The sequence below is a fragment of the Ictidomys tridecemlineatus genome, chromosome 7 (assembly GCF_052094955.1).
Source record: "Ictidomys tridecemlineatus isolate mIctTri1 chromosome 7, mIctTri1.hap1, whole genome shotgun sequence".
Taxonomy (NCBI): Eukaryota; Metazoa; Chordata; class Mammalia; order Rodentia; family Sciuridae; genus Ictidomys; species Ictidomys tridecemlineatus.
In genome coordinates this window covers 109999163-110023368 of record NC_135483.1, presented here as the reverse complement: position 1 = coordinate 110023368, position 24206 = coordinate 109999163, and the positions used below count along the sequence as shown (strand labels likewise).

The 24206-nt window shown below is 34.5% G+C and overlaps 1 protein-coding gene across 7 annotated transcripts in view; it reads right to left on the bottom strand.

Moving 5' to 3' along the window:
- Positions 1-24206, bottom strand: part of Thsd7b (thrombospondin type 1 domain containing 7B) — an 809752-nt gene that overhangs the window by 204601 nt on the left and 580945 nt on the right. For all 7 annotated transcript variants that reach the window (XM_078017320.1, XM_005315833.4, XM_078017322.1 and 4 more), the window contains one exon: positions 5203-5381. In XM_078017320.1, the coding sequence (XP_077873446.1) occupies positions 5203-5381 (179 nt within the window). The remainder of the gene's footprint in view (positions 1-5202; positions 5382-24206) is intronic.

Genomic DNA, 24206 nt, shown 5'->3' with positions numbered 1-24206 from the left:
GGAAAAAACAAAGGGGAGAAATGTATTATAGTAGATAGGGTAGAGAGAGAAGATGAGAGGGGAGGGGAGGGGATGGGGGATAGTAGAGGATAGGAAAGGCAGCAGAATACAACAGACACTAGTATAGCAATATGTAAATCAATGGAAGTGTAACTGATGTGATTCTGCAATCTGTATATGGGGTAAAAATGGGAGTTCATAACCCACTTGAATCAAAGTATGAAATATGATATGTAAAGAACTATGTAATGTTTTGAACAACCAACAATAAAAAATTAAAAAAAAAAGAATGTACTGAAGTAGAATGTATCTTTAAAAAGTACAGGAACTAAACCTCCACACAAGATTTTTATTCAAATCGTAAATATCAATGCCTTACAACTTATAAACAAAACATAGTTTTCTAAAATTCCCTTGGCTTCAATTGTATGATGATCTAATAAAGGAAAATGTAAGCCCAATTGAGCTCTAACATCCTCATATTTAATCTTCTGATGGCAGCATTTCAAAGCAAAAAGTACACAGTACAAGTATACTTAAATCCACTCAACACATTATAGACAGTAAAATTAAAACACATTATGTTTTTTATTATGCAAGAAGAGTCAAGGGCATCAGCCAACTGACCTGCTAATCCAATAACCTACAGAGAAGACATTTATGCCTAGATAAGAGCTTTGGACAAGCTGCATATTCAAACTATTTAGCATCACAAATATGTTTAGCAGAAAGCTACTCAAGGATGGCTGTCACTTAGGCACTTCCAGAGAAAGAGCTATCAGGATGATAGGTTTTGGCTTAAAAGAGAGGCTTTTATGAGGGATTATAAATATTGATTTCACTCACAGATTCGGAACAGCTTATGAGCTTGTGTACATAATACCGACCTTTCCATTTATATCATTGTGTTAGATTTCAATGGGGATCTAAACACTGATTTTTCAAGAAAATCTTAAAAGACTCTCTTTGGGCAATAATCATTTGGAGGTTCTTATTTCTTCTCCCGGAAGAGCTCATGCTTTTAAGAATTCAAATGACAAATCACAGCATAAGATACCAGCATCTTAATGCATTTGTTGATTTCTAGGAAGCTAGACACCCAGTCATCCAAGAAAAGGCTATTTTTCAAATTAGGCATCCAATGAATATAAGATGACAACCCACAAGAGAGTGCACGAGGGGATGGATTGAGTTACAAAAACAGAAAAACCACTCTTGTCCTCAAAAAGACCTCTTTTTAAAGAGAATCAAAGGATAAATATTCATAGAATAAGTATGTACATAAATAGACACACAAAACAAATTCAGTATTTTTATGAACACTATGTTAGGCTCAATTTGACACATAATGTATTTTTCTCATGCCCAGGTACTAAAATTATGTTTCTCTCTTACTATTACAATTTGGTAACTCTATTAAAGCTCTTACATATGAGTGATAGACAATAAGAGATTATTCTGATTCCAAAAATAGGAAAATAAATTGAAACTTATAAAGCAATTGGAAATAAACCTAAAGTCAACAGTAAAATTGAACTTTACAAAAGAGCCTCAGTCAGCACGTCTCTAATTCATCAGATTTCTGGTGCAGAGAAACCAATCACAGTCTCTTCTAAAGAAGTGCCATTCATAATAGAAGCTGGGTAGTATTTTCTAAATAATAAAAATCCCTGAAAACCCAAGTTATTCTCAGAAGGTTTAAGGAAATAGGAATTACTTCAGGGCTGGGGATGTGGCTCAGTTGTGGAGTGTTTTCTTGGCATACATGAGGCCCTGGGTTTGATCAGCAAAACGAACACATAAACACAAATATAATTTTATTTGGATAAAATTATATAATACAGTATAACATACATGACATGCATAAAAAAAGAGTTTACTATATAGAAGGGCAGATATACAACAAAGTCCCCACAAATATTTTTCCACAGACAAGCTTACAGGAATAAGTGTGCTTGCTTTAGAGAAGCAATCGGTTCTTTAAAAAAAAAAAAAAAAAAAATTCTTTTAATTTTAGGATTTTTCTTAATATTGTTTTCCCTTGACATTCACAAACTCATTGTGAGAGAGAGGAGGATTTATTACCTATTGTCCTAATATAAAGTATGTATGGAAAACAGGGAATCCTTGAACATTTTCATGGGAATATAAAGTACAACAGCTATTATGGAAAAACAGTATGGGATGTTCTCAAAAAACTGAAAATGGAATTACCCTATGTGCCAACAATCTCAGACATGGGTAACTTACCCCAAAGATCTGAAATTTCTGAAATTAGTATGTTGAAGGACAACTGTACTACCATGATCAACACAGCATTATTTACAACAGCCAAGCCTGGTAATCAACCTAAGTGTTCAACAACAGATAAATGAACAAAGAAAATGTAGTCCAAACATATAGTGGAATACTATATGGCCTTGAGAAAATATACAAATTTAGTCATTTATGACAAGATGAATGGAACCACAGAATATTATGTAAACTGAAATAAGCCTGGCACAGAAGGAAAAACACCACATATTATCATGAGTGGTATCAATACCTTTGAACTCAGAGAGAGGAGAATGATGGTTACTAGGTGATGGGAGGTGAGGTAATACAGAGATGATGGTCAGAGAGTATGAAGCATCAATTCACCATCAATTAGCAAGAAATAGGTGTGTTTTTTTTTAAAGAAATCTATTACATGGAATGACAAATACAGTTACTAAAATGTATTTTACATTTCAAAATTGCTAAGAAAGTTCTCACCATAAAAAATGATAAGCATTTGAGGTGATGAATACGTATGTTGATTATATGGATCGAATTGTTTCTGATTGTATTCATTTTGTACACTAGAAATATATACAACTACAATTTGTCAATTTATAATAAAATTAATATTAAAAATATATAAAGTATAGAGTGGGGTGCCTTTAATTATTCAATTTTAATTAGGCCATATACATGCCAGATATCTGAAACCTTTTTATATTAGAATAAATGCCATACTAAATTCTATTTGTGATTATTAAAACCCAGGATTCATATCTAAGCATCACAACAAAACAAATGTGTTTGAAAGGCTACAATTGCCTTCTTGAACTCAAAAGATAGAAACATCTTCTGCAGACGAGCCTACTTTCACTTAATTTTCACTTATTATATTTATCTAACTAATCTTGAAACTGGATTTCATTTCTAGCTTGTACTGCTTCTCAAAGGTGTGTTATGTGTCAATTAAGTGCCTGGAACAAGTTTCCTTTAAGTCATTACAGGCATGCAAGTACCATTAACTTCTTCATATTCTCAATTTTTATACACATGCTTCTATTCAATTGCATTCCAACACTGAGAACATAGTCATAATGTCTGTGTTTCAATGAAGTCTTTTACCCCTTCGATAATTTTCTCATTTATAAAATTAGAATATTAAAATAAGTGTTAAACACTAGCATTATAAAGGCTAGGATTTCATTGATGGTTGTGAAGAAGATATGAGAAGAATTGTCATTAGTTATTATATATAAAAATGCTTAGTAGTTCTTGTAAATGCCTGTAAAATCCCTAAGAATGATGAAATCATTTTCATACAGAATATTCTCAAAATCTATCTTCCTGACCAGAAACCTGCATGCTTCCTTTCTCTGTAAGGCTTAACTCCACAGAAGACCTCTGCTCTTAAGAACCTCGGTTCTACTGTCCTCAAAAGATTTACATCCTCTTTGAGGGAAGAAACTATGGTCATTATTTTAACGCATAACCTTAAAAATCAAGACTAGCATACTAACTAGTCTCTGTAATAGAATTTAAATATTTCTCACTAGGATAATTTTTCATTTCAGTGAATTATACATCTTATACAAAAACTTGAGAAAAATAGCTAGCAATACTGGTCTTGAAATAACATGGGATATTTAAGTCCAAGTAGTACTACGTATGCTACTCAAATTAACCAAGAACAGACATATTGCTGGGCATGGTGACACATGCCTGTAATCTCAGTGGATCAGGAGGCTGGCGCAGGAAGCTCGCCTGTTCAAAGATAGCCTCAGCAACTTAGCAAGGCCCTAAGAAACTCAGCAAGATCCTGTCTCTAAATAAAATATTAAAAGGGCTTGGGATATGGCTCAGTTGTTATGCATCCCTGGGTTCAATCCCCAGTACCAAAAATAAATAAATCAACAAGAACAGACATATGGAATTTTTCTACCATTAGAAATCTGTAGAGCATCTGATCAGAATGGGGTTTAAAGGAAAGAAATTAATATAATAGAATTAGTGATAGAAGCTTAAGTAGCTATTCTATTAAAAGTTTCCTACTCACAAAGTTTCTACCCTCACATAAGACAAACTTCACCTCTCTCAGAATAAAGGAGTTTTAACTAACATTGCCTTGTGTTCCACCTACTCAAATCATTAAAAAATTAAAACTGAAATATCACTCATAAGCTAATAATTAGTATACAACCATAGGTGAAATTTAAGTTCTTACTATAATTCTTAACTAAATCTTATACTGTTGTGACATTAATAAAGCAGACGGAAATATTCTAAGCAATTTTGATGGCTTAGGATGGTAACTTTATTAGACATACATATGGGAAGGCATCCATCAGGATTTCATTTGGAAATAGGCATGACTTTGGGGAAAAAAGGTGGAGAAATAGCCAAAAAAGATTTGGAGAGTTATCAAATAGATAATATTGAGAATGAAGAAAATCAGGATAAAGAGTTAGGTAAGGGAAAAAAATACCACTTTTGGAACTGACAGATAAGGTCACTAATTATACTGCATATAGTAATAGATATTCTTCCAACATTTTATAATACAAACAAATATATACATACACCCCCAAATCATACATACATATGTAGGGAGCATATGTATGTGTGTGTGTATGTCTATGTGTGTGTATGTGTGTGTGTGTGTGTGTGTGTGTATGAACTTTTAAATATCAAATGACATTTCAAGATTTTTAAAAATTGTATTTAATTCTGTAAACCCTACTACTGCTAAGTACATCAATTTGGTCTTGATGTTACCTCTGAGCTGGCAAAGCTTCTATTACTGGTTCTATTATATTAATTTATGCCCTTCTCATCTTTCTTCCAAGCTCAGCAAGCTACCTGTGGTAAGAGGACAACTTCAATTTCAACAGGAATTAGGAATGAGGAGAGTTTTTAGCTTTGTAGTTGTTGTTCCATGCACTTTACCTGATTCTTGAGATCCAGTTTGGGACATGGTCGACCTCCATTGTAAGGTTTTTCCTTTAACCATTTGGATCTAATTCTCACTCCAATCCCACAAGACGAACTGCAAGAACCCCAGCTAGACCAATCACTTAACTTGCAATCAAACGGGCAGGGGATGACACATTCTTCTTGAATATAACCTGAAAGAAGAATTAAGACAATGGAGGAAAGTCTGATTAAAATGTTCTTATCAAATTCTATTTCCTATTAGAGCTCAGAATTTTTTTTAAAAAAAACATTGCTACAGTGGTTTCAGTCTTGTACTTAGATGAACATACCAAAGTTTTAAGAGATAAATCAATGTGATTACATGTGCATTCAAACATGTGCTATTCTGTTTACTTCATAGACAATCTGAGATGGAAGAGACAGGAAAAAGTACATTTATTTTTGGTTTATGATAAAGAATGAAGCAGTTCATGGGCCATCTTCTCTTATTGGGCCTTGAGTTCTCCATCCTACAATCCTGAAAGTCACCCTCTGGAACAGGAAGTATAATAGAGTCAATCTTTCTTCTGTCTGTGACCACCAAGGCTTTCACTAATATAGATGTTGATTCTCACTTCCAGGCAGTGTAACTTGAAAGTAGAACAAGAACAGAGAACAGACCACAAATTAAGAAAGGCAGGCTATTACTGAAAGAAGAAAGTAGAAGGGAAGTAAAAAATTGTATAATAGGATATTGCACTGGAACCAAGACATACGGACTACAGTATAGCTACAGAAGTTCCAGTTTTACTTGTTCTTGCTCCACTATTTGGACTACCTCTTGCTATAATCTTTCTCTGGATGATCTCCTTGTTTCAATGCTCACCTCTACTGATTGCTACCAAGTAAATATCTCTAATCCTGATTTCTCTAACTGAATTGTATACCATTTATGAAGTCACTATTATTGGATGCCCAATTTGCTACATGTCTAAAATGGATATCATTAATGTCCTTCAAAAGCATTATAATTCTCTTGTATTCTTCATCTTTTGGAACTATTGCCACCACTTGGCATTTACCCAGTGTAACTAAATTGAGCATACTACACAGAAAAACGCACACCCATGTTTGTAGCAGCATTAATTCACAATAGCCAAGTTATGGAACCAGCTTAGGCATCTGTCAACAGATAAATGAGTAAAGAAAACATGTACATATACAATGGAATTTTATTCAGCCATAAAGAATGAAATTATGTAATTTGTAGGAAAATGGATGGAGCAGGAGAATATCTTGTTAAATGGTGTAAGTCAGACTCAGAAAATCAAGGTTATACATTTTCTCTCATGTGAAGAAGCCAGAAGCCAAAAAAAAAATTTTAAAAATGGATCCCATAAAAATATATGGGAGACCAGAAGAATAGAACAAGGGGACCAGGGTGAGGGAGGAGGGAGGGGAATGGGGAAGTAGTGGGGACTTAAATTGAACAAATTATATTACGTTTATGTATGGATATGTCACAATGAAACATATTATTCTGTATAATTATCATGTATTAATAATTTTTAAGAGAAATATATTAATGTGCCAAATTCGTTAATTAGTTTGACTTAATCAAAAGGGGAGAGTATCTTGCGTGTGTTTGAGTTAATCAGGTGAAATATCTTAAAAGAGGAACAGTCCCTTTTTGTAGACAGATTCTCTTTTTGGCCTTAAAGATGCAAACAGCCATGCTACAACATGCCAATGGAGTGACATGGCAGGGAACTCCAAGCAGCCTATAGATCTTGAGGGTAGCCCTTGGCTGTCAGTCAGCAAAAATAAACAAACAAAACAGTCCTATGTGTGTATGAAGATGAATTTGGCCAAAACCTGAGGGTTTAAATGGGGAGATTTTCCTAATCCAGATTCTAATAAGTCCTCAACCTTGGCCCACACCTTGATAGTTGAGTAAGACCCCTAAGCTGAGGATTTAGAGAAAACCATCCCTGGATTCCTGACACATGGAAACTGAGATAATAAAGACTATTTTGAGCTGCAGTCTGGGCCCCTTAAAATCTAAGAAATTATCAAAATAAAAAATCTCATATTATCTTATTTCCTTACACCCTGTTTTATAATTCTACACATCTATTAGTACATGGAATAAAATAAATACTAAAGCTCACAAATACATACTCTATAATTTCTTTGTCAGTCCTTCCTCTAAGATCTGATCATTCCTAGCCCAGAAGGATGCAATGTTCTATGAATTTCCTATTTGCCTAACTGTCCTCTTTTGTTATCTGTCAATAACTCTGAGGAAAAACATATTTTAAGTATGTAGAGACTTATACTGTTCCCTTCTTTACATTCTTTGCTGCTTCTATTGTCTTAAAGAGAAAATGACAACCTACTTTGCAAAAACAAAACAAAACCAAACCCAGTTTGCTTAAGAATATTTCTAAGCAAAGGTTTTCAACTCCGTAAAATATAGCTCCATTGTCTAAGATGTACTATAACCAACTTAGCAAGAAATTTGGAACACAGGCATTGTCAATTTTTAAAGAATCTCAGAGTTTTGTTTTGTTTTTTTAATCTCTGGCTCTTCCCTCTCGTGTATCTCAAATTCTATCTCCACAGACTACTCCATCATCTCCAAAAATTGTTATACCTTTACTTATGCAAAAGAAGTTTTTTCCCTAACCAATTTAATGTTCTTTATCTATTACTTCAACTTCTCTCTTGCCAATATAGTTGAACACTGTCCCCGCATCCTTTGGCCATGCTTAACTGGAAAAATCTTGCATGTCAGTCCATCCATTCTTCTTTCTCTGCACTTAAAGCAGGACAAAGAGAGATGAAGAAAATGCTAATACCATATTTCTGGTACTCTTTTTTCAACCAATTTCTGTAATTCTCTGGTCATTATTTTGAGTTTTCTTCTCATTCTTGTTTTGCCTAACAGCTCCCCTAAACCTTCTACCTCTGTCTTCAAATTTCTTCTTCTACCATCACCTCTTCCACAATGGGGGTGGGGAACAGAAAGAAATTAACCTCTTCCACAATGGGGGGGGGCAGAAAAAAATTAATGTGAACTCCTTCAATTGCAATTTCTTATAAATATATCTATATGTAATCCTAGTCTTTCTTTTCTTCCCTCATATTAAAATAGAAAAGGCATCCATTTTTCTACATAAGGCATAGTCTTCATTGTTAACCTGTTATCTCTTTAGAACTTTGGACTTTATTAGGACTTTCTATCCTTGGTTGTTCTCTGAAGACAAAATATACCCCAAATAAGAGTCATCAGGAAAAGATTCTTGAGATTGCAAAAGAATAATTGCTCAAAAGTAATAAATTAATTACTGTTTAATAATTTTAATTCTATAGTCATCTGCAAGGGACCCTGATCACCAATTCAGTATTAAGTACATAGTAAAAGATACATAAAGAACTAAAGAGAGGACACGGCATTGTATAATTTTACAGAGAAACTGGGTCATTTAATGATTTCATTAGGTACCAAATTAAATGAATATGGTTGGAAATTAGGTGGGATTCACCTTCATGGCAGGTGTGCTTAGAATAGGCAAATATGAAATTCCAGAAGATTTCATTTAAATAAATTTTAAATATTTTGAGTGTCTAAACAAATAAAGTATCTTTAGAATGAGTCCTTCTATTTTATTCCACCCACCCCCGCTTGTGCTGAGGATTAAACCCAGGGCCTTATGCACGCAAGGCAAGTACTCTACCAACTGAGCTATATCCCTAGCCCTTGAGTCCTTCTTTTAATGAAATAAAATTTTAAGTCATCTTCATCTATACTTACATATTGAAGGATTTTAATTTGCAAGCCTCTAGCAATACTTTCTCTCTCAATGAGTATAAAATAATTTTTAAATTCAAAAGGACTAAGCGACAGTGCTATTTATTTTTTTCAGAAAAATCCCCATGCTATAATATACCTCAAAGGAAATTTCATAGTTAGAGCTATTAATAATTACATATTCATATACCTACCTCATCATTGAAAGGATTAGTTTTACCCTCACACTTAATACTCACAGTTTTTGGCAACACAATGATGAAATATAACAATTACAAGGTTAACCTCCTTGATGAGAATTCCAATTTCTAACTATAGAAACCTTACTGATGTATTGTAAAACTAATTTCCACAAAATATACTGCAGAATAGCTGTTTCCATCTAGATAATACTTCACTGGAAACATTCTCATAAATCTAATCTCAATTGCTATGAGAACAGCAGTGTTTTTACCAATAAGTATTTAATACTACAGATTATACAGAACACATGGCTTGAACCATCATATTACGTTGTCTAAGGATGCTTTAGTGTTTTACTTTAGGTGTCTGCATGTGAGTATGAAGTAGTCATAATAGAATAATCAGTAAAGCATGCACCCAATTTGCAAAACACATACATTACGTAATAGAATCACAAAAAAATCTGACTATGGATAAAGATGGAGTGAAAAAGATCCATTATAGTATCTCTATCTATGTTAAAACCAGAAATATTAATTTAATGACATACCAAAAGGAGTTTAATCTCAGGAACCTGGAATAGAACTCATTTTCAAACAATATTACTAATCCTCTAACACTGACCTCTTTAAGGTCAGCACAATGAACATCCAAACTGTTTCATGAACAAGGTAATCTCTTTAATACAACTACTTTCTAGGTTAGTGTCATGATTTGAATATGAGGTGTTCCCCAAATGCTCCTGTTTTAACAGAAGAATGTTCCGGGGTAAATTTATCAGATTGTGAAAACTGTAACCTGATCAATCCATCCTAATTTGAACTAAGTGGGAAGTAACTGTAGTTAGGTAAGGTGTGGCTGGAGGAGGTGGGCATGCCCTGGAATAGTTCATTTTCCCTGTTGTCTGTGGTCCCTCCCTCCCACTCCCTCCCTTCTTCCCATAGCTCCCACCTCCCTCCCCCTGCCCCCCCCTCTCTTCCTCCCTCTTTCTCTCCACCTCCCTCCCCTGGTTCCTGGCTGCCAGGAGTTGAATAGGTTTTATCTCCTCTGCCTTCATCCATGATATTCTGCCTTGTGGTAGGTCCAAATAAAACACAAAATAGGGCTGGGGATGTGGCTCATTGTTTGGCTGCCCTTGAGTTCAAACCCCAGTACCTACCTCCCCATGAAAGATATGAAGTTAGCAATCATGGACTCTGAAACAGTGAGCCTCAAGTAAACTTTCCCTTTTGTAAGTTTTTTTTTTTTTTTTTGGTTGGGTATTTTGATCATAGTAATGCAAAGTTGACTAACTTTGTTTATATGCATTTCTTCTCCCACCCTTCTAACATTCAAATACATACGTGAATAACATTCAAATTTCATATTCTAAAGCACAATATCCAAATTTAATATTCTAAAGCATATGAAAGAAAATACTGATGATAGTAAACCTGATAAAATAATCTATGTCAACTCCCTTATATTTTTCTACCATGCAAAGTGACAGCATACGTCTTATTGGACAGTCCTGGTTGCATGTACTAACCTTGTGCTCAATAATTGAAACACAGCATTAGAAAACACACACATTTTTACCCACATCCTCACTAATACTTATTGTTGTTTGTATGCATAATAGCTGCCATTCTGACTGCAGTGAGATGAAATCTTAGAGTGGTTTTGATTGGCATTTCTCTAATTGCTAGTAATGATGAACATTTTTTCATGTATTTGTTGATTGATTGTACATCATCTTCTGAGAAGTGTTTCTATAGGTCCTCGGCCCATTTATTGATTGGGTTATTTATTTTTTTTTTGGTGTTTAGCTTTTTGAGTTCTTTATATACCCTAGAGATTAGTGTTTTATCTGATGTGTGAGGAGTAAAGATTTGCTCCCAAGATATAGGCTCTCTATTCACCTCATAGATTGTTTCTTTTGCTGAGAAGAAACCTTTTAGTTTGAATCCATCCCACTTATTGATTCTTGATTTTAATTCTTGTGTCACAGGAGTCTTATTAAGGAAATTGGGGCCTAATCCCACATGCTGGAGATTAGGGCCTACTTTTTCTTCTATTAGACACAGGGTCTCTGGTTGTATTACTAAGTCCTTGATCCATTTTTGAGTTGAGTTTTGTGCATACTGAGAGATACACTGCTGGTGGTACTGCAAATTGGTGCAGCCAATATGGAAAGCAGTATGGAGATTTCTTGGAAAATTGGGAATGAAACCACCATTTGACCCAGCTGTCCCTTTCCCTGGTCTATACCCAAAGGACTTAAAAACAGCATATTTCAGGGACACAGCCACATCAATTTTTATAGCAGCATAATTCACAATAGCTAAATTGTGGAACCAACCTAGATGCCCTTCAATAGATGAATGAATAAAAAAAAATGTGGCATATATACACAATGGAATATTACTCAGCAATAAAAGAGAATAAAATCATGGAATTTGCAGAAAAATGGATGGAGTTAGAGAAATAATGCTAAGTGAAAGTGAAGGTAGCCAATCCCAAAAAAGCCAAATGCCATTTTTTTTTTATATAAGACGATTGATTCATAGTGGGATAGGGAGCAGGAGCATGGGAGGAATAGATGAACTCTAGATAGGGCAGAGGGGTTGGAGGGGAAGGAAGGGGGCATGGGGTAATTAATGATGATTGAATGTGATGATCATTATTATCTAAAGTACAGGTATGAAGACACGAATTGGTGTGAATATACTATGTGTACAACTGGAGATATGAAAAATTGTAATGTATTCTGCTGTCATATATAAATTTTAAAAAATTAAAAATAGGAAAAAAAGAAAACATACATTACATAATAAAATCTCAAAAACTTTTGAGAGAAAACTTAAATGTTTAACAAACTAAGATCTGGGAGAATTATGTTAAAATGATATGTTTCATTTCTCACTAAAGATTTGCTGTTTTAGTTTGTACATTTCAGTGCTATTAGAATTTGTTATTCTATTCATTTAGTAAAAGTGTACCCTACTACAAAGCTCCTGTTAGCTTTTGAAGTATATTTGTTTCAGAGAGATGAGGGAGAAATGATTTAATATTGGTCCAAGAAAGACAATTTGAGAAGTTATATCAATATTTGGCCATAGCTTTCTTTTTGGTACCAGGGATTGAACAACCAAGCAGTGCTTAACTACTAAGCCACATCCCCAGCCTTTTTTTTTTTTTTTTTGTACTTTTTAATTCAGAGGCAGGGTCTCACTGAGTTGCTTAAGGCCTTGCTAAGCTGCTGAGGCTGGCTTTGAACTTGTAGTCCTCCTGCCTCAGACTCCTAAAGCACTGGGATTACAGGTGCACCACTGCCCCCAGCTGTTGTCATACTTTTCAAGGGAGAAACTGATGGTGCTAAATATTTATTTAGAATAGCAATCCATTAGCAGGTGGAAGTATAGAACAAATACAACGGGGTGGCTTTGGAGAATTTATCTTTGACTGTGAAATACTGCTTATGAACAGCAGTTCTATACTCTCAGAGAGGGTTCCAACCCTATTAAGGTCTCTGTGAGGCTTGGGAGGGAAGATCGAGAAAGTGCCTAAATTATTATTATATCTTATCTATCAATTTTTGAATTATTAGGTGCAAGTCTTTGAAAACACTCCCCACTAAGTAGAAAAATATTTTTACTGCATGTTATAAAATTGAAAAGATGGTGATGTATTAAAATTACCACCATCTCTCATTTGGATCCAGACTCCTATAAGATACTTAAAATATAGAAGTTACACAAAGTTCAAATAATTTATTGACAAAAAAGGTTTACTAGACTCCTTAAAACTCAAATTGTGTTACTTTTACAGCACAATTACTTATTAATTGTCACTGCCTCTGCTGAAGAAATCATGTAGATGTTATCCAGTATCCTTAATTAAAAATATAACTCAAATCAGACGCAGTGATGCACACCTATAATCCCACCTACTAAGGAGGCTGAGGGAAGATGATTGAAAATTTGAAGCCAGCTTGAACAACTTAGTGAGATCTTACCTCAAAAGCAAAATAAAAGGCTGTGGTTGTAGCTCACCATATAGTACTTTGAGCCACAGGCTCAATTCCTAGTACTGCCCAAAAAAGTATGTGTGTGTACAGGCACACACATACACATGTGTTTGTGTGTGTGTGATTAAATTTACTTTTACTTTTCTTTATTTTAAATGTAGATTTATTTGCCGATAAGTTATTCAAAGTCACATAGGCCAAAAGCTTCCTTTTATACACTTTAAAGAAGTAGAAAGGGAAGTTTAATCCAGACTCCATGTAGATATTCATATACCAAGAAAAAATAATTTTAGGATCTCAGAATGCTCTCTTTAGTGTTAGAGTGACAAGGTACAGAATCAACCTGCCTTTGAAGAAATTTATATTTTGGAAAAGATCAGTTTTATAAATAAGAGAAAAATTATAATCAGTTATATGACACATACATTTGATTATATGTGTATATCAAACTATGACACAAATAATATATACAAAATTCTATGATGATTTGAGGCAACATGAATGGATTTCAGCTTCAATTCTCTAAAAAATTCTTGTATAAAGTACTTATTATAGTAGATCCAGGTTTTTGACTAATTGCTCAAACTAGTTCACTAAATGTCTCAGTGCCAAATTAATATAACAATATAAAGAACCGATCTTTTAAATTGAATCATCCAGACAATTTAATAAGAAGCTGCAGTTGCTCATATAGACAGACTTTCAACATTAATTCCCTTGTGCCAGTTTCCTCCAGGCATAGAAGAGAGATTTTTTTTCTTTCTTTCTTCTTTTTGTTCTGAAAAGATATTGAGGATATTGGGGTATAACTGACACATAACAATCAGAACTGTTCAGTTAGGTCCACGCATACACAGTTTCTATTCTTACTATAAATAAGTGTTGTTAAAATTAAATTGACTTAATGGTTAATCGCATCAGTAACTTGTCATTTTCAGCACTATAAAAGCACACAGATTGTTGGCAAGTTGATACTACTGAGAAATTTCTAGAACTGTGGCTTCAAGGACCTATTTGAAATCTTGTCATTACATCTTCTTGCCTTGAGAGAATTGCATCTTTAACTGCATTACAGACTGTGTACTTCGCATTTCCTTTAAAACTTCTAAAAGTTATCTAGGAGTGCATCTTACATTCATCAAGCTATTCTTTAAATATTTCAAGCTCAGTTCTCAGATACCCAGTACAAATGCATTTTTCTCCTCCTTGAAGTTAGGTGTGATCACATAACTTGCTTTAGCAAATACACTGTAAGTAGAGATGAAGTGTGCACCTCTAAATGGAAAGTTTAAGATCTGTCTGGACCATTATTAGCCATAGTTTTTCTTTCCTTATGCCACAAGGGCCAGCAATGTCCCATACAGTGCTGTTTTATACATCAGGGTCCTGGAGTGAAAGTGACACAGAGTTTCCAGCCAACCTGAGATAGACACAGATGGTGAGTGAACTCTGTGACTTTCAGTCACTGAGATTTGAATGTGTCTGTTTCATTTGAAACTATAATATCACTTACCAATATTGGCATAGAAAAGTATACATTCAAAAAGAATACAGAGCATTGTGAAACAGATATTTAGAGTATTTTGAGAATCTGTATGGTGTTCTGAGAAAATAACATTGTTATATAAGCAGTTTAAAAAGTCTGAACAACAGCACTATCAAATGAGAATATGACTTTGCAAAAATTAAGCCTATATTGTGTGTGTGTGTTGTGTGAGTGTGTATGTGTATTATATATATAACTAAGGAACATTTATAATTTGTTATTTTAAAAAACTAGTAATAAATGTGATAAATCAAGGTCTGATCTTATGTGATCTGGGATAAAATATTAAACCATAATAGTTGTGTTTCTTTGCATTAAAATAAAAATGTAACCGTATGTCTTCTTTGTAATTTCCTATAATATATAAGGTCAAAAGATATAATAAGTAGAACATTATGGAAAATTAACATATGATATAAATTACATACTAATAATTTACTACTACTAAAAGCTATATAGCAAAGTAGAAATGTTCTTTATCATGTTTGGGGGGTTAGTGATTGATAGAGAATATAATTCTGTTAAGATGCTCTAGCAGAGAAATTATAGGGTAATATCTTTCAAATTTGGGTGTCATTTCTCATTCCAGATCATTTCCATGTAAATGAAAGGCTAGGATAACATTGACAAAAATGAGAGATTTTTGTATTGGGTCAGTAAATCAGCTGTTGTTTGAGTCCATTTCTGTCTTTCCAAATCTGCTGCCAGCAGCCAAGGCCAGACACTCATTACTCTCAGTTAGACCATTATAATGGTCCCTTAACTGGACTCCAGATCTCAAATTTTGTTCTCATAATCCATTCCATGTCTGATCGGCTGTCATATTTATATCCCTAAAGCAAAACTCTAAATATATCACTTAAAATAAATAACTTTCATAGCATGGCAGAATTTTTATGGCAATCTAAGCAAGGGAGGAACCACATTAAATGAAGATGGAAGTTAACCCCTCAATAGAGAGGACTTCTATACAAGAACTTAAATTTGAAGACAAGTATAAAATTTGGCTGGGTTAGTGGGGTACCAGACTGGAGGTCATCATGATAGGCTTAGAAAACTGATTAAGGATGCTGGAATTAATTTTGGCATGCCACTGGATGGAAGAAAAGGTAGTATGAGCTCAGGGCACTTGGTTAAGAGATGACTGGAGAACTCAGAAGTGAACTAACAAAAACCTAGACTTTAAAATACCCTCCACTATATGAAATAAAAAAGAGATACAGATGTTATTAGGAAACAATATCATGAAAGATGAAGAAATACTCTATAATTAATTAGCTGTGACATGTGCACATGACTAATATGTTATCTAAATGGAGAAAGGATTGTCTTCAAAATGACCAGAGAAATCTCCCCTCAACAGCTTCATTTGGCAAGTGCTAAGTCTAACATAACACATTCTGACAGTCATACCCAGTTTATGAGTAGGTAGATACCCCATTGCATTCCATGGGATTCCGAAATACAAAAGCTTAGAAGAGTGTTTGTTCTTTTAGGTTCATCTCTTTGGTCCCTGAGGAAGCTGTGACCTGATTTCAGCCATGATATTGTGCCAGGACCATAAATTTATTTATTGTCTATCTGCTTATTTATTTGGTTGTTAATTTTTGCATTAGAGTTCTAGAGTTCAAAATCGAGTGATTTTTACATGAAAATAAAGATTTACAACTTCTCTTGAAAATGTGGATAATCTGGGAATTCCTTTTCCAGCATAGTTACCAACCACTGGAACTGAATAACAGGCTTCTTCAAATGATATGTGCCTCCACAGTCCTTTAACATACCTAACCTAGGATTTCTATCCCCATTAAAACAAAATAAGAGCTTACTCAGATAGCCAATATGAAAACAGATATAGGTGAGGCTAGAAAAAAATGGAAGATTAAGAGACCTCCCTCTCTCACTCACCATGTTTGTTACTTGAAAGAATCTTAGCTTCAGGAAACGCCAGACTCTCTATACTACTAGCTGCTGTTGGAGCTGGGTGTTTGGGCTCAGAAGGTTATATAATGGAGGATATTTTTAAACAAAGAAAAAATAAGGAATGCAAATGTAGGTGCAATGATTTGAAACAGGTTCATGCAAGTACAAGTTCCTGAAGCTTCAGCTTCCTGAGGTGACAAGACTTCTGCTGCCATCAGTCTCCTGTATACTACCACACTGGCATTTGCACACATGGCAACAAGAGACATGAAGAATACCTGGAACCACATGAACATCTAGAATGAGGTGAGTGCAAGCCTTTTTCATTCAGAGCCAAACTTCTCCAAATCAGTCTTGTAGCACAGAGCAAAGTTCACAGTGTGATAGGGTGTGGACACAACTTCAGAGATGAGACTCTTTTGTTCTTTTTTGGCTGAACTGCTTGGTCATTCCAACAACAATTTGTATTCAAGAACAAGGAAACACATGATTACAAATTTTAAATTATGGATTATATGCCAAAGAAAATTTACCTCCAAAAGTTTGCTTTTGCCAAAGAACTGCATCTTTCACTGAGATAATGCAGAAATCAATGTACTGGAATGAATTCACAGTACATTAACTTCTTGTAAGTTACTGTAAAAACCTTTGAACCCTAGCCAAGGTGCAAAATTAAATATGACTCCCAGGCTTGATTTATATAGCACACTCATACTGGTGAATTTGTTTTACTTATCAATAAATTCGTTTCCTAATAGATTGTGCATTATCTAATCTAGAAATTTATATTTAGTTTTTTCCTGCCTTCAATTAGCAAGCAGATATCCTACACTTTTATTTAATGGTTTTACAAGAAAGTTAAGAAATAAACATTTATTTACTTATTTAATTTTATTCTCTAGGAAAATTTAAATAGTCAGCAATCTTCTAACTACACTAATAGAAGAGTCAGGGGACTGTGGATAATCCCAATTCATACAGACAGAAGGTCTTTTAAACAAGGAAAAGTATTATGAGCATCCAACAGTATTTCACTGAAGAAAAAGCAAAATTCAACAGAAAAAAAAAAAGAGAGAGCTTATTTGTTTCCTAGGGCTGTTATAACAAGTCAACAGAAACTTGGTAGCATAAGATAAGAAAAATGTATTCTCTAGTTCTGCCATAAAGCCTTCTGAATTCATTCTGATGTATTCCAGGAGTCTGAAAATTAAGGTGTTGCCAGGGCTGTGCTCCCTCTGAAGTTTATAGGAGAAAAATCCTCCCCTGCCTTTTCTGGTTTCTGGTGTTCCCTGGTGTTCCTTGTTTTGTGGCAGCATATCTCCAGTGTCTGCCTGTTTGTCTTCCCTTTGTGTCTCTGTATCTCAAATCTCTTTCCCTTATAAGGACACCAGTCACTGGATTTAGAGCCCACTCTAACCCTGGAATGAACTCATTGAAAGTTCCTTAACTTAATTATAACTACAAAGACCTTCTATTCGTAAATAAGGTCACATGCATTGATACTGGGGTTTACAACTTAAGCATATCTTTGGGGGTACATAATATAGACTATTAGAGAGAAGAGAGTGAAGATAACATGAACACACGGATGACCTAGGCCCACATCCCATTTCAACATGAGCTGACTGAATTCTCTAACTTCCAATTTTAAAATCTATATTAGGCATTGGCAAACTTTGACATGCAGGTCAAATCCAGATTCTGTTTTTTAAGTACAGTTTTATTAGAGCAAAGCCTCCATTGTTTGCTTAAACATTGCCTATGTCTATTTTCACACTACAATAGCAGAGGTGACTGGTTATGACAGAAGCCCTGTGGCTCACAAAACTGAATATATTTCCTGTCTCAATCTTTATAGTCAATATTTGCACTCCTTCATCTATAAAATGGGGATAAGTTCCTACTGCATCAGATTATGTGGAGGATCAAATGAGAGCACTACATAATGCTGACGTCACAGTGCACACTTTATAAGGGATAACTTCCTGATTCTAATACAGAGGCCCAGTGCCATGATGGATAAGAAATGGGCCTTAGAAAGACTGATATCAACCTGAATATGTATTACTTGTGGCATTATCTGATGCCTGGTAATGAATCTCTCTAGGCTTCACTTTTCTCGTCTGTAAAATGGAGATAATGATCACATCTACTACAAGAATTGCTCTCTAGATCAGAGGGTCTGGGAAAAAAAGAGATTAGGTATTGCTGCTACTACTATTGATCTCCAACAAAATGAGAATAACATCATCTTCAATATCTGAACGAGGTAGGATGAGTTCCACCTCAATAAATACCATACAGAAAAATACCCAACATCTTAAAGTCTTCCAAGAATAATATTTACTTCCCGAGGTGAAAACCTCTGTGGAACGCAGGGAAGGGTAGAGCCTATGAATTTTTGTCTGTTTGTTGATCCAACAAATTGAGCATGCCATGATTAACATTTGATATATGGTAATCAATAGTTTAAGTAATTTTAAATAATCAACAAAATTATTTAAAATGTTAAAGAGAGCCTGAAGGACACTGTGGATGGGGATGAGGTCATAATACCTTTAAGAAAAAACACTGAACTCATTATCAAACCCTAACTCTTCCCAATCATGTTTCTCTTCTCATGTTCCCTATCTTGCTTTTACATAGAAGTCCAATATCTTTGCAATGACTCACAGGGACTTCATAATTCTTTGCTTCCATTGTTTTAAGGGTATGTGCAATTCTATAACTTCACACTGATCAACATGTGGTAATAATCTCACACAGTGGTGATTAAAACTCAGAAAGTATCAAAGACGGTTTCCTTGGTTTGCCTTCTACTCTTTGCAAACATGTTTTATGTGGATCTATTTTTAGTTATTATCTTCTTAAAGATGAACATTGATCACTGAGGGCACAAGCAAGACCACCTGCTGTGCCAACTATCTAAGCAGAATATGCCAATGTGGTGAGTAAGCCTTTTCATTTTATCAGCTTTATTTTCTTTTTTTAAAAGTCAGGTCAGAATTTAAGACATTAAGGCTATAGCTATACATATTTTAAGTACAGTTCTGGCCCAGGAAATTGAATTATTCTGAGGTTAGAGTATACTTCATACTATTCATGCTAGTGTTTCCAAATGATGATTTCAAGAAAATTGGATAAAATTGAGATAAAATTTTCAATTCTTATCATTCAAGAAAACTGAGTACCATCTACAATATATTAGGGTGTGAATTTTTGCTTTGCTGCTGTTTAAAATAATCCAGTGAAACCAATTCATCCATATATAAAACTCAATGGCACAATATCTAGGCTACAGAGGTAAAAATTTGGCTCTGGCTTTAATTCCATAAGACACTCAAATCTAAATGTAGGGAAAGGTAAAATAGAAAGCATAAAGAGAAAAGAATTGGTGAAAGAAAAATATGATCTTCATTTGTTTTAGCCAGCTTTTTAATGGCTGTGACCAAAAAGCCTGACAAGAACAACATAGAGGAAGAAAAGTTTATTTGGGGCTTATAGTTTCAAAGTTCTCAGTCCACAGATGGCTGATTCCATTGCTCTGGCCCAAGGTGAGACAGAACATCATGGCAGAAGGGTGTGATGAAGGAAGGCATCGCAGGACATGATAATCAGGAAGCAGAGAGAGACTAAGTTTGGCTCACCAGGGACAAAATATATACCCCAAAGGTGTGACCCCAGAGAACTACCTCCTCCAGTCACACCCTACCTGCCTAAAGTTAGCACCTAGTTAATCTTTATCAATGGCTTAATGCATTGATCATGTTATAGCTATCATAACCTAATCATTTCATCTCTGAAATTTCTTGCATTAGCTCACACATGATTTTGGGGGGCATACCTCATATCTAAATGTCACACTGTTCAAAGGTCACCCACAATTAACATTTTAATGTGTTTCTCTTTTTTGATTATTTTCCTGCTTAAATGTTTATTTGAAAATTATATTTATATTAGCCTTCTAGTGACGCAACACAAAAGAGGACTGTTCATAACAGTGTTATCTGAGTGTCTTATAGTTGAACGAAGCCTAAATAATTTATCACTAATAAGAAAGAAATATAAAATGCTGAGTACAAACAGCACTAACTATGCAGTTATCCCGAAAGAAAAAACTAATGTATCTATAGTACCATAAATAGAAGAATTTAAATATGCTGATCAGGAGATAAGCTCTAAAACCAAATTTTATGGATGAGAAACCACGTTTGACATGCCCTTAACCTGCTTCTTTGTTGATTTTCTTTATTGTATCATAGTATACCTGTTTGAGGGCTCCTAAATGTCAAGCATCAAATTAAAAGGCTTCTGCACAGCCAAAAGAAACAATTAACAGTGTAGAGAGATCCTACAGAGTGGGAGAAAACCTTTCCAGTTACTCTTTTGACATAGGATTAATATTGAGACTATATAAAGAACTCAAAAATCTTTATGCTAAAAAATAATTAACCCTATCAATAAATGAATGAGATAGAATTTTTCTCATAATAAGAAATTCAAATTCAAATGAAATTCAAATATATATATATATTTCCACATCTTTACCCATGAGGGAAATGCTAATCAAAATTACACTGAAATTCCATTTTACTCCAGTTAGATGACAATCATCAAGAATACAAGTAATAATGAATACTGGAGAGGATACAGGGAAAATGGAACACTTTTACACTGTTGGTGCAATTGTAAATTAGTACAACTCTTATGGAAATCACTGTGGAGGTTCCTCAAAATGCTAAAAATTGAAATGCCATATGACCTTGCTATACCCACTCTTCAGGATTCTTCCAAAGTAATTAAAGTCAGCAACACCATAGAGATACATGTATACCCATATGTTTATAGCAGCACAATTCACAGTAGCCAAGTTTTGGAACTAGCCTATGTATGTTTGACAGACAAATGAATAAAGAAAATGTGGCATATAAACACAATGGAATTTTATTAAGTTATCAAGAAAAATAAAATTGTGTAATTTGAAAAAAAAAAGTGGATGGAACTGGAGAGCATCTTATTGAGTGAAATAAGCCAGCCTCAGAAAGCCAAGGGTTTTATGTTTTCTCTTGTATGTGGAATTTAGAGAGAAAAGAATTAAAAATTAAAAAAAATAACCTCATGAAGATAGAAGGGAGACCAAGAGGAAGGGGTCCAATGGAACAGAGGAGGAGAAGAAAAAGTGAGGTACTGAGAAATGGAATGCATCAAATGTTATCTGCACACACAGATTATGTCACAATAAAGCCCGCTATTATGCATAATTCAATATACCAACATAAATAAATAAATACATAAATCATATGTATCTGATACTAATGATGTAAAAATTGTTAATAAAGAGAGCATTTAAAGATATCATATATTATTGCTGGGCTTAAAAGCACATGCCTGTAATTGTAGCCATTCAGGAGGCTAAGGCAGGAGGATCACAAGTTCAAAGCTAGCCTCAGCAATTTAGCAAGGCCCTAAGCAATGTAGCAAGACTCTTTCTCAAAAGAAAAAATTAAAAAATGGGCTAAGGATATGGCTCAAAAGTTACGGGCCCCTGGATTTAATTCCTGGTGCAAAAAAGCAAGCAAGCAAGAAAGATATCACATATTATAAATGCTCAATAAATGTTATCTATAATCATTTATCAGAAAGAAAACCACATGAATGGATATAACACTTGTAGATTAAACCAAAAGTTAAATAATTGCATGTAAATAACTTATTTAGATCTATATATCGGGCATATCATGTATATAAACAGATGAAGATTGAATCAGAGGTCATCAATTAAATATGAGGGGAACTAATGGGATTGGGGATACACAGTGAAAGGGAAAATTATGAACTTGAATTGCAACTAAAAGAAAGTTACGTATGAACTGAAGTGAACAGTATGCAGCAACTGATATCCTCTCTTAGGACTTGTAAAGCAAGACACTGAGACTATGGTAGAGACAAGGGAGGAAATGGAAGGCAAAGATTCATAAGCAAGATTCAGAAGACCAAAAGATACAGAGACGTGAACAATAATCAAGGCTGAGCCAGGAGCCATTATATATCTCCTTGTGAGACAGACAGGGCGGGGTGGGGGGGTTTCTTTGCTTTCCGAGCTCCCTGAGTATCCAGCAATGGGCACCAAGACCTGAGGTTACTTCAGTGAGTGTTCTGCTTTGAAATTAAAAATAGCCTTATAATTCATCAGTTTGATTAGGTACTCCACAGAGAACATTGCCCAGGGATGTGATAAAGCATATGTGTTCAACTTGAGACATAAAACAAAAGGACACAGAAAGCTATTATAATGACCTTCAAGATAATTGTTGTTATCTTTCTTCTTCTCAATGCCCTGCAGGGGACACTGAGAGGGGCCACATTGGAGAAGACAGTGCAGTAGACCCTTCATATTTACAGGTTCTACATCCAGGGATTCAGCCAACTGCTAATCCAAAATAATTGAGGGAAAAATCGCATCTGTTCTGAACTTGTTCAGACCTTTTTATTTGTCATCAGTCCCTAAACAATACAACAGCTATTTATATAGCATTTATATTGCATTAGGTAGTATAAATAATCTAGAGTGATTTAAAGTATACAGGAGGATGTGTGTGGGTTATATTCAAATACTACCTTATTTTATATAAAAGACTTGAGCATCCTTGGAATTGTGTATTGGTGGGTGTCCTGGAATCAACCCTATATGAATACTGAGGGCTGTATTTTAAACATCTCTGTGCATGAAGATTCACCATTCCACTACTTTATATTACATGAAGAATATAAAACATAGATTTCTTACAATGTGCCACCAGAGCAAAATGGGGCTCTGTGGACCTGAGGTCTATTTCTGGTAAATAGATATTATAAAATAGCATAAGCAACTGACAAAATACCTAACACAGTGCATCCTAAAACAACAACAACATCAACAATATCATGGCTCCAATAACCAAAAGAAGGCCATCAAAACTTATCAAATTAATTATCTGCTAATTCTGTTATATAATGTAAGTGAGAAGAAATGTAACTGGTGAAAAACCTGAATTGTGGCTCCTGGGACTATATACCCTTAGATATGGGACAAAGGAAATACAGGTAATATTAACATTTATTTTTCTTAGAAAAAAGCTTTGAGAAAGAAAAGGAAGAGGGGCATAGAGAGTAATGTTTTCATTGTAGACAGAACTGAAAATTATAGTTAAGATTTTTAGGCAATGGAATATAATGGGCTTCCCGGCAAATGGTTAAGTGCATCTTAAACAGAGGAAAAATGTGTTTTGCAATTATCTGAATTGTAGGGCCTTAAGCCAAACCTGGAAAAGAAGAGGGCAAATGGACAGATAAAAGTATCAAACTGAGAACAAGACTTGAATGAAGAGGAATGAAGGTGCAAATTGTCATAAGTGGAAAATCAAGTAGAAAATGCAGAACAAAACTATAGTCACTCTTATCCATATACCAACACATAGGAAGTGGAAAATAAACATAGTGAAGCAAAGATTGAGATCAGATCTGTAGGAAGATATATTCTGCAATTACATCCCCACCTTAAAAGGTCTGCTTATTGAACAGCA